This window comes from Lampris incognitus, chromosome 19, assembly GCF_029633865.1.
Source record: "Lampris incognitus isolate fLamInc1 chromosome 19, fLamInc1.hap2, whole genome shotgun sequence".
Taxonomy (NCBI): domain Eukaryota; kingdom Metazoa; phylum Chordata; class Actinopteri; order Lampriformes; family Lampridae; genus Lampris; species Lampris incognitus.
Window position 1 is genome coordinate 28335044 of NC_079229.1, and position 15453 is coordinate 28350496.

The window sequence follows — 15453 nt, forward strand, 5'->3', positions numbered from 1 at the left end:
CTCCACCGCCCCTCCCTTACACATAGACACACCACTTAAGGTTAAATAGGTTCACATATTGTACAATTAGTACCTCTGAGGCTGCTCATTACCAGGTTCCCCCCATTGTCATTTCAAGTCAATTCAGTGGAAGCATCATGGCTAGTTAACAAGCCTTACCACTCCCAAACTCATTTACAAGTGAATGGCTGCCACTGTGGGCCAAACAGAGCGGACCTCCCCCCCCAAAAAAAACCTGCTCTCCTTCTGATGTACAAGAGAAGAGCTTGGATTGCACTTTGTTTACGCAACACACAAACAAATATTGGACCGAACCACTAAAGGGTATCGAGGGGCTCAGGGGAATGTGCTGTAGTGGCAAACGGGGGGGGGGGGGACTTTGCGCCATTAATCTGCCTCACCGTTCTGTGTAAAACGTACAAACACGGACTGGGGGGCATTGTTGTTCCGGCGTTAAGCCGGGAGTGGAGGTAGTCAAGAGCCGAATCAACGTCTGTAAAAGGGACAGCTTGGCAGGATGGGACAGTTGATGCTGTTGCGTTACACGTCATGCCACCTCTGTTCCCGCAATGCCAGCATGCTATGTAAAAATCACACACTGGGGCGGCGTTATGCCACCTTTGTTTGGTAAGTGTAAAAAAAAAAAAAAAACAGCCAGCGTAAAGACAGGTCTTCATTGCGGCAGTATTGTGGGATCTCTGTGTAAAAACGCCTAGAGAGGGGGGTACTGAAACACAAGGAACTCCAAATACATCAGCCCCCCCAAAACCCCACAAACTTTACCGTCGTCATGGTTGTGTCATCCTTCCTGGGGGTGAGGCCTTTAAAGACTCGCAGGCTGTAGAAGCCGACGACTGAGGACACCATCAGGTAGCTGATTTTGAGCAAATTCAATCAAGGGCAACAAGCGAGTTCTACTCATTTAGTCTAGTTATGTATTTGTCCTGTGGGGAGTAGTGAGGCTCCATCGAGACACCATTTATACTGGGTCGTCACTTTTTTCAGCCACAACAGAAAATGACAACAGAAAGCATCTCCAACAACATTGTTGAAGCGGGCTGAGCCCTGTCTAAATGAGGCCAGGCCCGCAGAATTTGGCGTCGGCGGTGAAGCATGTGACTCTTGGTCAAAACAAGACGCTCACTTAAAAAGGATACAACATGAGGATGATCTCCAGCACCGCCTGGGCCGCACCAAACGTGGACAATGAGGTGTTTCCAATGCTTCGGTCCTGGAAAACAAGAGATGGGGAGAGACAAGAGAGAGGAGTCAAGTGAGAGAGCGGAAGAAGAGAGAGAAAGTGAGGTTATTCGTCAGGAACACCCATCAATCTGATGCAAACATCACAAGAGAATGAAAAACAGATGCACGCATGCAATTACAGAAATCCTGCAAAGCGCTCGGCACATGGGAGAATTTCCCCACTCGAGACAGGCAGCATCAAATTGGTTAAGTAATGAATGGAACAAGATGAAAGAGGGCCCCTTTTCAAATCGCTGTCGATCATACAATATGTGAACAGGTGTTTAAACAAAAACGCCACATTGCTTACGGTAAAGAGAGAGTGTACTGGCTGAAAGCATGCCAGAAACATAAAAACACCATAACAAATACTTCAGCAGTGATGTAAATAGGTTTTCAATGGCGTGAGTCCCCGGGACCCACAGGTGGTCATTTGAGTGGGTCCCAAGGAAATTGAGTGGGTCCCCAATACATTTTTTTTTTTTTAGACAAACTGTAGTGTTAAGCTCTTGTTTAATGTTATATATAGTTATAATAATGAAATTTTCCTCTTGGTCCCAGATAATTTGTCTTATATTAATAAGGTGCATTTTGGTCTTCTTTACTCCTGAGGAGTCAGTTAGGAAAACAAAGCTCAGAACTCGCTGATCCCTAAACAATAGCTGTTGCGTTTCTCCACAAGGTGAAGGAAAGCCTTTTATGACCCGCCTGAAATTTGTTGACCAGATGTGTATAGTGTGGTGATTTAAGACATACCCTTATCTTAACGACATCCAACGAGTGGCTTTAAACAGCACCAGTGCTACTTTGTCCTGCTGGCTGGTCACCTTCACCCTCACCTGACTTCATTCTAGGTCTCTTTGCTGAGCAGGAACATTGATGTTCTTTGCTTAAACCATGGCAAATGTGTGTGTGTGTGTGTGTGGGGGGGGGGGGGTCTATATCTTTTTATTCAACAGCTCAATGCATGGTTCTCTCTCTCTTTCTCCATCTGATGTCATTTATCAATGGAGAGAGGATGGGCACACATTTTTATGGCGTGTGTGCTGTAGGATACTTGTGTGCGCACGCCTATTATAACTAGCTCTCCCATTATGCCTCATTTCAGCACCGACTCCTTTTCAATCTAGTGGCAAGCGGGCTGGTGGAGGGTTTGTTTGTATCTGTGTGTGTGTATGTGTGTGTGTGTGTGTGTGTGTGTGTGTGTGTGTTTGGGATAAGTGGAGGGTATTGGTGTGCATTCAGCAGACGCATGGTTGGTGTTTGTTGCTTCTAGGATTAGCACCTCGCAACACCTGTGTGTGGGTGAGGTCATAAGCTGACACACACACACACACACACCCCTAGCTATGTGTTGAGCTTCACCCTCTCCCCCTCGGGTGAGTCCTGTCTTTTGCCACACTTTGATATAAGAAGTTTTAATGACAGATAATAACTGGAATCATGGATTAGACAGTGGTTTGGCTCTCTTTTTTGCCTTGTACCTCATGAACAAAACCGACAGGGAGCAATGTGTCAGTTGCCAAAGTTCAGAGCTTGCATGCAGGTGTGTGTGTGTGTATGTGTGCCTGTCGCTGTCAGTCTGACTGTGTTGTCAGGGGCAACACAAGAGTATTACCACCCAGCTGTGGCTAACTGACCACTTTAGGAAACAGTGTCAAGTGTGGTGGCTGTCACAGAAAAGGGCCAGCAGTAACAGTTTTATTGGCATCTCTTAGTGCATGTTCATCAAGCTGTAAAACACTGTGTCCTTTGACAGAGGCATCTTTCACCCCACACCCCAATCCACCACCCGCCATCTTTCCCCTCTTCCCTGCTGTTTCTTCAGATTCACCACCTGCTCCTCCTCTCACGCGCCTTCTCTTCCCTCCTCCATTGGCCTCCTCCACCACCTGGTCTGTGTCCTGTGAAGCTGAGTGAGGGGAGCTACTCAGTGTGCTAAGGGCTACGTGAGGATACTTAGTAGTAGGAGGAGGAAGAGAGAGAGAACGAGAGAGAGAGAGAGTGTGTGTATGTGTATGTATGGGGTGAGAGTGGGGGGTGAAGACAAACATTGACAGGGCACTTCCATTGTGCCGACCCCCCGACCCCACTCCAGACCCATCATCAGCATATCTAGGCCTCATTTGACTTTCCCACAGTCTTTCCTTTCTCCACTAGCATGCACCCACCCCCCCTAAGCCAGCTTCTTTACATCACTTTCTCCGCTCTGCCCTCCTCTCACTACCCTTTGCTCGCAAACTCTCCATGCACTCTCCTGCAAAGTTGCCCTTCAACATGCACGGACTAGGCGTGTCAGTAACTGTACGCACACTTTTGCATGAAGGGTGGGGTGGGATGTGGGGCTTACTTAGCTGAAATATTGCATTAGTATCGATCGCCCAAACCCCACCAACCCACCACCTCTGCAGTCCTCGTAGCACTGGGGAGATCAGAGGTGTGGCACTCGTCCAGCTCGTCAAATGCATAAACCATTTAGCGAGGCTGCGCTGTCAGGGAGGACGGCTTCATGCTGCATGACAAGTGTAATTTGGGGGATTTTCTGCGACGCGTCATGCCAAAAAAAATATCCTTCCTCGATAAAATAATTGGAATGTCGGGGGCAGCTCAGTCAGTTGCCCGCGAGACGAGAAGTGAAATGAGGGGGAAATAGGATACACGATGTTGCCCTTTCTTCGAAAAGAATGCAACCACAAACGCGCACAGACATCACACAGGCATCGCACGCACACACACACACGCGCACACACACACACCTCTGTCACTGCCGATGAGATGAGATAAGAAGAGCTTAAAAACACGTTGCATGTTAGTGAAAGAGATGGGAATCTCTGAGAGCCATTCTGCGCTCCGGCAGTCAGCCTCGTGTGAGGAGCCCCTTCACCTGGCCCGGTCTGCCTCTGCAGCAGGCAGGAAAAGCGGCTTATTCAAGGCCGCCGGAGAGTTCAGACACGTAGACCGCTCATTTCATCTGCGCATTGCTGTGAAATGACTTTCAATGAGCTTCCCAAACAAAAGCAGGGGGACGAGGCAGAAGCCTGATTAACATCTAGCCGCTTCTTTTCTTCCGACATGCACCTGAGCATATCCGGAATTTGATTCATGTCCCCACCGGGGAACACAGAAAGTCTGATAGGTAAACTCACCCCCAGTTTATTTTCTTGGTGTGCTTTTTTTTTTATATATATGTGCAATGTTTTGTTTGTTTGCAGAGCATGTGGGTATATAAGTGTATTCAAGAGTTAGAGCAGTGTATAGTAGGCTTACTGTGGATCCTTTTGGCATGGCCGTCTCGTCCACCAGCAGGTAGAGGATGTTCAATACCACCATCAGAACTGAGATTGTCTAAAGAGAAATTAATCAAGAAAATAAAATCAACTGCTGGATCAGAAACTTTCATGTCCTTTGGTCAATGCAATTGTGTTGGACCTGCGGCGCTACACAGGAAATGGCTATCTGATGGTGTAGTCCCATCATTGGTTAACCTCTCAAAACGTGAACAATGTGGCAGTTGTTGGATGCAAGTGCCATACATTTCTGCACGTACCTTTCAAGCCTTTAATAAACAAACCATTATCATACAGCGTAAATGGGATTTCCTACACTGTAATCTATTCAAAATCACAGTAGTTGCAGGTGACTATTGAGCATTTTCTCAAATAGCCATTAAACAAAAGTATATCCCCACCCAGATGCTTGGCATACAGCAAACAGTTTTGAGATACAGCGTTTTCAGTCTGTGGCCACCAGCCAGGCTGTACACGCCGTGGGTAAACAGCCCAGACTTAATGATAAGTCAGTCTCAGCACTCACCGTTCCTGTGAGCAGAATCAGCATCACCATGGGATACAGCAGGTTCTTCTCCCAGGCTGATGCTTTTTTTCTCCTCTCTGAGAGAGCGAGAGAGGGGATTATTAAGGTCATTCGTGCAAAGAGACAGGCAGCAGGGACAACCCTAACCAAAGCCTCAAATTATTACAAATAAAAGATCCAATCCCCTGCAATCAATCACGTGTTAATCTCCGTTTTAAACACCACCTTCCAACATTGGTTAATTAATATATTGATCAAAGGCAAATACTGAAACCTCAAGCCCCGGGGCTTTGTTTATAGGGTTTGTACAACTTGATTCGGTTAAACATATCGTGCGTGTGCGTGCCCAACACAATCTCCCCCCTCATCACCCCACTTCCCAGGCAATATAGATTTCCCAACCTCCATAAATTACGCTCTTCCTCTTTAATTAGTGAAGCTTATCATATGCCTTAGTTAGTGGAAACAGTAATAAAATCGAGATGAAATGACTAGTGAGAAAATTAATAACGTGACTCTTATTTTTGCCTGGGCGGACAGAAGAAATATTAGTGACAATATCTGCTTGTTCCTCTCAGCCAGATGTTGAGTTTACGACATCAATTTTCACCATTGTAACACGCAAGCCCCTGCTCATTCTCACTCTTATTGTGTTTGTAGGCACTGCTGACCTTACAGCGGTACTAGAACGTTTTCTATTATGGAAATTCACTCTGCCCTGCTGTCCTGTGTTCAACTGCCCTCAAGTCTTTGCTTCTTTGACTCTCTCTCTCTCTCTCTCTCTCTCTCTCTCTCTCTCTCTCTCTCTCTCTCTACCCTCAGCATTGCTCGCTCTCCCCTTTCTAGATGCACTCCCTCCCCGCCTGCTGGAGAAGTTTGCCAAGTGCACTTTATATGCACCATCCTGCTAAATTAATGACATCACTAAAAGGCTGGCCACAATATAAAGTTTGCATCTTGTCCAATATCCTAAGTGCCTTTGTGCCCCCCCCCACGCGGCTCCCCAAAAGGCTTGGGCTGGGTGCACACACTGCACCTCATTTGTAATATCCTAAAATGGATTGAAAAGAATAATTATCAGGCAGTTTTGATCTGGGTCCAAATTAAGAAATTAAGGCAGAGGGGGAGAAAAGGCCAGCCTGTCAGCAATATCTAAAAAGCAGACTTCTTGGCATTTGTTTCCGTGGCAATCCAAGGTCCTTAAAGCAAATATATCAAAGCCAGTTTGAGAATACAAATACTTACCCAGTTTGTTTCTCTGATTCTTGATGTTGTCCAACTCTTTGTTGAGCTGGTGAACGGAGCCAACTCGGGAGTAAGGGTGCGAGGATGGTCCTGTGGAAATCATTAAATAGTCTTAACCAGTGTTACGTCATCAGTGACATGATCAATACTAATACTAAGAATACTCAAGCACCACTTTTTCACCCAACGTGCTGGAAATAGGTCAGAATATCTAAAGAAACAGGATTCCTGAAGAAACCGTCCAAATAATATAACGTGACGAAATATCTCGGTCAGTGCAACTGTCCTTCCATTCACTAGGGCTGTTGAAACTTAAGTGTTTTCAGCCATCTGTCAATTTATTTATTTATTCAATTCCCGTGGAAGAGAGGAGGATGGTTCCTCTTCAGGAGATAAATTTCTCACCGTTTTCACCTCACCTCAGCACAGGGCATTTGACTTATCTTGATTAAGAAGTCCCATCAAAACAGGTGATCCTGCTCAGAACATAATGATGTGATCTCAAACCAGTAAAAATAATCTCCTGTGGCAGGGGCTGTCTAGAGCATGCCACGACTGGTTGGGCAGGTTGGGAGAAGACAGCAAGGGATTCTCCAGGAAAACCACAAGGCCGGCTCATTTAAGGCTAATTTATCTGTTTTACTCTGCTTTCCTTCCAGCCTCGACGCGCTGGCGTGGAGGCCCCTCAGAGCCAAAGCAGAGGAGGATCCATTTGCATCCCCCTGGGGTGTTTGGCAGATCAAGACCAATTAGTTCAGCGTTACACTGTTACTGGCGTGCAATAAAAATATCATCTTTCATCTTTGTTACAGCGAGTGAAGGACCAATCACTTTGATCAAACCCTTTCTCTCCTCTCTGTTATTATGACACGCCCTGTCTGGATGGGTTTAAGTAAGTAGAGAGCGAGAGAGAGAGAGAGCCATGTCTGTGCCCTCGCCGATACCTGTCCCAGGATCTGAGGCAGGGGAAAGTTTAGGCCCTCCGAGCAAATGCAGTCACACAACACAACAGGAAATGTCACGGGCAGTTCAAGAGCTCTTTCTCTCCAAAGCGCGCTCCCTCGGGGGGCGGGGGGCGGGGGGGGGGTGCGCACAGTCTGCTCAGCCGCAAGCAAACCAATCTATCACCTGTCCGGAGAACAAACAGCCCTACCTGTCACCCAGGAGAGATTAAACATTGATCAAATGAATTTCAGGTTCATAATAGCCATGACTAATAAGGGAATCGTATTATATTCAAAGAAGAATATCATCACTTGTTTAAAGATTACAAAAAAAAAGTGTGTGCATGTGTAGAGGAGGCTGTATACTGCAGAGTATGAACACATCTCAGTGTTGGGAAGTTTAATATATGGACAGAATCGTTCTATTGCTGGCAGGCGGCGAGTGAAAAGACTGACTGAGTTACAGCGAGGTTGAGATGCTGAGTGAGGCTTCTCGCAGCCAGGAAGGCCTGGAATAATTCAACGTTATCCTCTCCAACCTTCACCGAGCTCCAACAATTACGTCAGCCACAATAATGCTAAATGCCATGCTGAGACAATGGAGGCAGTGGCAAGGTCACCGCGCCGCATAGCATCTGGGCTGGCGCTCTGCTATCAGAACAGTGGGGCAAGGGAGCTGGCTCGGCCAAGACTGACAGCAGCACAGCAGATCAGGGTCTGGAGAGGGCAGCGTAGAGGATGGTGTGTGTGTGTGTGTGTGTGTGTTTCACGTCATCTATGCTGCAGCATACTCTTGATACGTCTACATACAGTTAGCACAAAGTTAACCCTTTGAACTTGGCAACAGAAATGGTCCCGCCAGTGCCTACATTGGTATTTTTGCTTGCTGTGATTCCATTTCTCAGAGTATCTTCAAATGCCTCATATCCCAAAAATCTGTATAACCTAAGATAAAAGGTAAGGTAAGTCAATAAACCATAATAACTGACAAAAGTATTGAAGTTGTCTGAAAAAAGGCGTCCGGGTAGCGTAGCGGTCTATTCCGTTGCCTACCAACACGGGGATCAGCGGATCGAATCCCCGTGTTACCTCCAGCTTGGTCGGGCGTCCCTACAGACACAATTGGCTGTGTCTGCGGGTAGGAAGCTGGATGTGGGTATGTGTCCTGGTCACTGCACTAGCGCCTCCTCTGGTCGGTCGGCGCGCCTGTTCAGGGGGGAGGGGGAACTGGGGGGAATAGTCTGATCCTCCCATGCACTATGTCCCCCTGGTTAAACTCCTCACTGTCAGGTGAAAAGAAGCGGCTGGTGACTCCACACGTATCGGAGGAGGCATGTGGTAGTCTGCAGCCCTTCCCGGATCGGCAGAGGGGGTGGAGCAGTGACCAGGATGGCTTTGAAAAGTGGGGTAATTGGCTGGATACAATTGGGGAGAAGGGGGGGGGGAAGATAAAAAAATCGGACATGTTTTTTCTATCAGATTTTACTAATTAAACACTCAAAACATATTGACCCAAAACAATTCTGAATGTAGAAGATTGACAGTTCATCTGGACACAGTGTTTATTGACAGATCCGTTTCATCACTTAACTAAGTGACCTCTTAGAAATAGCTGTAAACAACAGCTGCCTAAGCGTAAACCAGTGGTGAGTCCGTATGTGGCGGGAGTGTCAGAAAAGTTGAGATGCGTACTTTCTAAACACCGTGTCACAGTTGCTTTCAAACCCCAAAACACGCTGTGCCAGAAGTTGGTCCACCCCAAGGATCGGGTCCCCCAGCACAAACAGAGCAATACAGCGTATGCGGTTAAGTGCCAGGAGAATTGCTGTGACTTGTACATCGGGGAAATCAAACAGACCCTGGCCAAGAGGATGGCACAACACAGGAGAGCTAACACATCAGCCAGGACTCCACAGTCTACACCCATCTATAGGCCAGTGGCCACTCTTTCAAGGATGAGGATGTGCACAACCTTGACAGGGAGGAATGCTGGTTTGAACGGGGAGTCAAGAGGCCATCTATGTGAAGCGGGAACGACCATCCTTGAACCGAGGGGGGGGCTAAGAGTACATCTGGCGCCATCTTTTACAATGCTGTGATTGCAAACATTCCCAAATCCTCTGTGAATAGTACACATGGGTATTGTAACTCTAGTTAGTGGTCACGCCCATATTTGCATATGAAACTGATCATTTGTTTCAGCCGTTATGCAGCTGTATTGTTTATAAGTTTAGACAATATGACTGAAGAGGTCACTTAGATGAGCATCTGTCAACAAACGTGTCCAGATGAACTGATTCAACTTTATTTGACTTTCTTACCTGGATTAATTAAGCATGCATAAAGACATTGACTAAAACATTTCTCAACATTCCATAAGTTATTTGAACTACTTAGTACATTTTTTTAGTTTTTGAAAAATGCTAATTTTCTGTGAGCAGACTGCAAAGGCGTTTTGATAGTTTCATCTGCAATAGAATAATTTCATTAGACCTCGCGGGCGCGGGAGGTCCGTTTTTTTTTTTTTATAAATTCATTTCTGATTTCTCCCAATTTAGTGGCCAATCGATCCCTATTTTAATTCAAACACCCACCCTCATACTGCATGCGTTCGCCAACTGCATCTCTCCGGCCGGCAGTCTCGAAGGAGACGCCTCCCCACTTTCGTGACAAGGCGACTCCAGGCCGAACCACTGTTTTTTCCGACACACACAGAGACGCATTCACGTGACGAACACAAGCCGACTCCGCCCCCCTCCCGAAGACAGCGTTGCCAATGATTGCTGCTTCATCGAATCCGGCCATAGTCGGATCTGACGAGACCGGGGCGCGAACCCCAGTCCCCAGTGGGCAACTACATCGACACAAAGCCGATGCTTAGACCGCTACACCACCGCGGACCCCCTGGGAGGTCCGTTTTTAACGGGTTAACTTCTCTGTCAATGGGAGCTATACGTTTAGATACACGGTATAAAGCTTACTGACTGGAAGTTAACCTAACCTATGAATCTCAATAGCTATAGTGAGATAGAGAGAAGTAGAGAAGGATGAGAGAAAACAGAAAGACAGTGGCAAATAGTGAGAGAGCTGCTTTACTGCTTAACATAAAATGAGTAGCCAGAGAGAGGATGGAGGAATGAAAAGTCGCACACTGGATTGAAACCCGCCTGCAGCCCGTTTATCCACAGCATTGTGATGGTGTCTCATGACTTTTCCTTCTTTTCAAGTTTGACTGTCAGCTTCCCTTCCTGCAACTCACCTACATTTTGATAAAACCATAAGAGTCATAAATTATCTACAACAATATCAACACAGCAATATCATGATGGTAACGTTTTTGTGGTCACATGTTTAAATCTATAAGTAGACAGAGACACCCGGTGGAGGGGGGGCAAAGACCCATCACTGTGTCAGTGACAAGCTCACAGTGATGATCCTACTGTAGGACAACTCCTGCTGGAATCTGCATGACGTGCCCTCACCCATCTAGGACAGTCTACGAATTTCTATAGGACAACTCCTTCTGGAATCTGTATGACATGCTCTCACCCATCGAGGACAGTCTACGAATTTCTGCCTTAGTCCAGATCAATTAAGAAGCTATGCAGCAGGGTGCAGGACCAATGTGAAAAGCTGCTTCCCGTGTGTGTTAAGCACTTGGCTGCTTATCTGATAGTCCGAGGGGCGTGCCACTACGTGTCTCCTGACATTTCACACAAAACTACTGACAGAGTTGACAAACACGCAGAGGCCAGACAGCAAGATTAGGCCACCAACTGCTGATCTACCACAAATTACTGAATCCACAAAGTCACGACTGAGAAAAGTGTACATAGACATTGATACACCAACTGATGCGGCTCAATGATCCAAATCGCTAAACAAACATTGCACAAACGTGAGGAATTAAGAGAGGCACAATCCGCTGCAGGGAGGCAGATGCAAAGGGCCACAGGTGAAGCGAGGAGAGGGGAGACAACATTGTTCAGCCATGGAGTGTGTCCTGTGAACTATCCCTGAACCGCCTTCTTCTCCAACCTCAAGGTTTATCAAAGAAAACCAATGTACCCTCAAGTATCACCTGGATGTGTGTGCTTATGTTTACGGGAAAAAAAAAATTCCTGCAACGTTTTAAGCTTTCACCAATCAATATCCCCCTTCAAGTCTTCATAACCAGTTATGTAAGACACATATGCACCCAAGTTTGGCACCCGGTGGCCTGGCAGAGATATTGAGAACTAATGTGATGATTTTTCACCTCCTGCTGACTTGCAAAGATCAAACACTCTTAAAGATGATAAGGAACAGATTACAATTATTCTAACCAGCCGTTCAAAGAGGGGCAGTTTAGCGCGAGCCATACGCTTAAGTGGCAGTCTATGGAGGTGGCCGGCGTAGCATTTGAAAACACGAGTTATCGGGTAAGGATCTCCCTTACCTCCCAGATTTGAAAGGACGCTCATCCTCTTCATTTACTTGCATCTGTACACTTGGTTGCGTGCTTGAGTTAATATTAAAGTAGGTTTTGGCCCTCGGCCCAAATACTTCCTGCTCTGTGAGATTGTTCCAACGTCAAAGGAGGAATTTGGGAACACAGAGGGCAGCGGATGAAAAGGAAATGCAGGTTGACAAATAACATCTTTATTGTTACTCAAACTCAGCTCTTTTAAGAACCTCCCCCTCCCCTGTGGGCCCCGAGTCCAGGGAACAGCACAAAGCTCCCAGTTCCCCCCTCAGTCATTGAACCTGCTCTGTGAACGTCGGCCACACCGCGCCAAAGCCCTCTGTCAAAGAGACTTAAGTTCTGTCCCATTACCACAGCTACCATTCCCCATTCTAGGCCTGAGATCAAATGAGGCAATCACTTGGCTGGTAGTGACGGTAGAACTGGAAGTAGACGGTGCTACTGTCTAGCACTGGCACTTTAATGGGGCCTTAAAAACATCCCCAATGTAATATATGATCACTAATATGGCGGCTGCTTTGCCCGTTAGCAGAAAGTTATGAGGAAGACAGTGAGAGGTCGGGAAATACTAGTGTCCAGAGTGTGGGTTTTATCTAGTGTCTCAGTATGTGTGCATATGTCTGTGTGTGTGTCTATGTGTGTGTGTCTGTGCATATGTGTGAGTGTGTATGCCTGTGTGTACATCTGGCTGATTTGTCAATGCTAATTGATTCCAGCGCAGCAAGGTCCATCACACCCGACGGGGCAGTCCCCCCCAGCCCCCCCCCCCCACCAATCCCTCCCTCTATAATGTGCCAACACGTCTCCCACAGACGTACCGTTTAATCTCCTCTGAAGGGCTTCCTCCTGCAAATGGATGCAGTAAATCTGCTCATCCAGGTCCTCCAGGATCTGAGGGGAGGGGGAGGGAGGGAGGGAAGAGAAGAAATGGGTTATAATTAGGCCCAAAGTGGGACTGGAGAGATGGCAGATGGGAGGATGAGTTGGTGACGTATTTGTAGTCCTCTGTCGTGCATGTTAATGGCGGCTCGAGACACACATCTTATCAGGGTGAAACGGAAAAGAGGCTTGAAATCCACGAGGGTGTCTGGCAAACTATGTGGACTTTTACAGTTGGACCTCGGAATATTGCCAAACTGGCTTTTTTCTTCCACTGACCGAACAAAACAAGAAAAGAGCAACACTCATCTCAATGGGTACTCACGGTTGGCTTCACTAGTAACTGGCCCATGACAGTGAACATCCTAGAGAGTCCCACAGGAGTACACACTAGATGTAAGACAAACACGATGAGACACTAATGAATTAATACTGACAGGAAATTATCCTCGACTACCTCTACTGTGATATGTCATGCTGCACATATGGGTGATATTGCTTAGGTTACAATGCTCATTTCCTTAAGTATGACATTCAATCAAAGACTTACTTAGCAAAAGAAGCCCACCCAACAGGGAGATACAGGAGTAGAGGTATGGTAGGTAGAATTCCCAGAGATCTGGGTAAAGGTGTAAGGAAAAACAAAACCAAATAAAAGCCATGCACAGCACATTATCAACACTAAAATGATTTACAATCACAAGTGTGACACAATCCTCTGTAGACATACCATAGAGTGACTCCATACTGGCTGCATCATTGTCAATGAGTGCTGATGCCACCCACACTATGCCCAGAATGAGTAAAGCCAGCAGGAAAAGCATCACAAATGTCTCCAAAATGCGTGCTTTAATGCCCTGTGAGGAAAGATACGCATACACACACACACACACACACACACACACACACACACACACACACACACACACACAGACGAAAAACTGAAATCAACTATGAGCTCCTGGATCTCACATACACACCCACAAAAAGGCACAAAATGGGATTCTTATTGCTAGAGGCCAAACTAGACTTACCAGAGCATGGAGGAACCCAAGGCACTAAGTCTACTCTGACCTTTCTAAAAAATCAACTCCCCAATCCTACTTGGCTTATACTACAACAGATTCACCTTTGTTCACAACGCACAAACATGACATACACTCTCCCACAGACTCCCATGTGAAAAAGCACTTTTATAAACATATATTGCAGTCTATAAAGTGGGTCTAACCGGGGCCAGTAGTGGCAGAGGTGAAATTAAAAAGAGGTGGGGGTGTAGGAGGTGTGGGGGGTGGTTGTTGTGTGGAGCATGAAGCCTGCCTGGGTTAGCTACTGTCTGCGATCAAGAGCAGGCCTCCCATCTGGGGCCGATTAGGAGGTCCCTTAACACGGTCGTGTCCCGGGCCGTGCAGACGAGAGGGGTTTGGGGTAATTTGGGTTTTCCGGGTCACAAACCACTGAGTGGTTAATAAAGTCCTCCTTTACCTGTTCACACAGAATCCATTTCCCCCCACTGGAGAGCCTAGCTGTCTAGCACTGTAAGACAGGCATTCTCATACACACACACACACACACACATCAGGTCGCTCACCAGGCATGGGCTAATAAGGGGCTCTCTACTGGCAGAGCGCAGTTTAAATTGGGCACATATGACCAATTTGTTACCAGCTAACATAATGCCTGTGATGGTTGCTGGTCAGTATTTGCTAACAGATACATGAAGGAAAGGCCCTCTTTGAAGCCCCCTGCCCTTTCATACACCGAGACCTCTTTATTGTACAGAAATGGTTTTAGTCCTGTAGATGAATTTGGACAGGGAGCGGGTTTTACATGGTTCTGGTCTGTCCACTGACAGAATCAAAGCACTTGATTAGTTGTTCTCCTGTCCTCTAAAGTAACATCAACAGTCCTCATGACAGCAACCATCATGGTCATTTTTGCTGGGCCGTCTTTTCTCTTTCACGACACAAAACTTGTTTTCTTTTAAACCTTTATATCTCACATCCCACATAATTACTCCAGAGCCATTGGAACATTCTACCATGTTTATCGTGAAGGCACCATGGCGTTGACTCGGACAATTAGATATTTGCCGCTTGTGTATTTTCCATCTGTTGTTGGGAAAATGGACATCCTGAGTAGCATCCTTTCCTCACTGCTGAGTCTTTACCCCCTCTGTACTTGCTGTTCTTCTCTCACAGCATGTCTCTGAAGGAGACACAGTGTGAGTGCAGAATTTTCTAGCACTGCAGGGGAGAGAGCGGGCAGGGTCTGGAGTGCCCCAGTGTGGTCATGCTGGACACTGCAGCCACTTGACAGGTCACGTAAGAAGGCAAATAGGACCAGAAAAAAACAAGCTTGATTCAGCAAAAAAGAAGAGGGATGCATAAATGAATATCTGATGCGGGACTATAAACCAAAACTAATGAATAAATCATAATATTAACATATCTGAGGGAGATCGTCAATAGTTAGGTGTACAGGTTGTTATACCATTCACAATAAATCGTAATTCCTAGTATCAATTGAGAAAGCAACAAAGCAAACATGCCCTAAATCTGACCTGGACATTAACTGTTCAGACTGCAATATGCTTTGTGCACTGCAGCACACCAGAGGCTCCCAGCCCAGCTCATCTGGGCAGCGGGGAAAACTCACCACCGCTGAAGAGAATGAGGGCGAGAGGGAGAGATGGGGAGTCAGAGAGAGAGAGAGAGAGAGAGAGAGAGAGAGAGAGAGAGAGAGAGAGAGAGAGCAAGAGAGAGCGCTAGAGAGAGAGAGAGAGAGAGGAGGAGGAGCAGAAGAGTTGACGTCTGAGCGCATCTCCTTCCCCAGAGGTGAGAGAGGTGAGAGAGGAATGCTTTC

At 46.6% G+C, this 15453-nt stretch overlaps 1 protein-coding gene across 1 annotated transcript in view; it reads right to left on the minus strand.

Moving 5' to 3' along the window:
* The window catches only part of lmbr1 (limb development membrane protein 1), a 37733-nt gene that overhangs the window by 7866 nt on the left and 14414 nt on the right, over positions 1-15453 (minus strand). The window contains exons 6-14 of the mRNA XM_056299414.1: positions 13319-13445; positions 13139-13207; positions 12914-12978; positions 12528-12600; positions 6301-6390; positions 5056-5132; positions 4510-4587; positions 1158-1231; positions 784-874 (exon numbers count right to left, since the gene is read on the minus strand). Coding sequence (XP_056155389.1) covers positions 784-874; positions 1158-1231; positions 4510-4587; positions 5056-5132; positions 6301-6390; positions 12528-12600; positions 12914-12978; positions 13139-13207; positions 13319-13445 — 744 coding nt within the window. The remainder of the gene's footprint in view (positions 1-783; positions 875-1157; positions 1232-4509; positions 4588-5055; positions 5133-6300; positions 6391-12527; positions 12601-12913; positions 12979-13138; positions 13208-13318; positions 13446-15453) is intronic.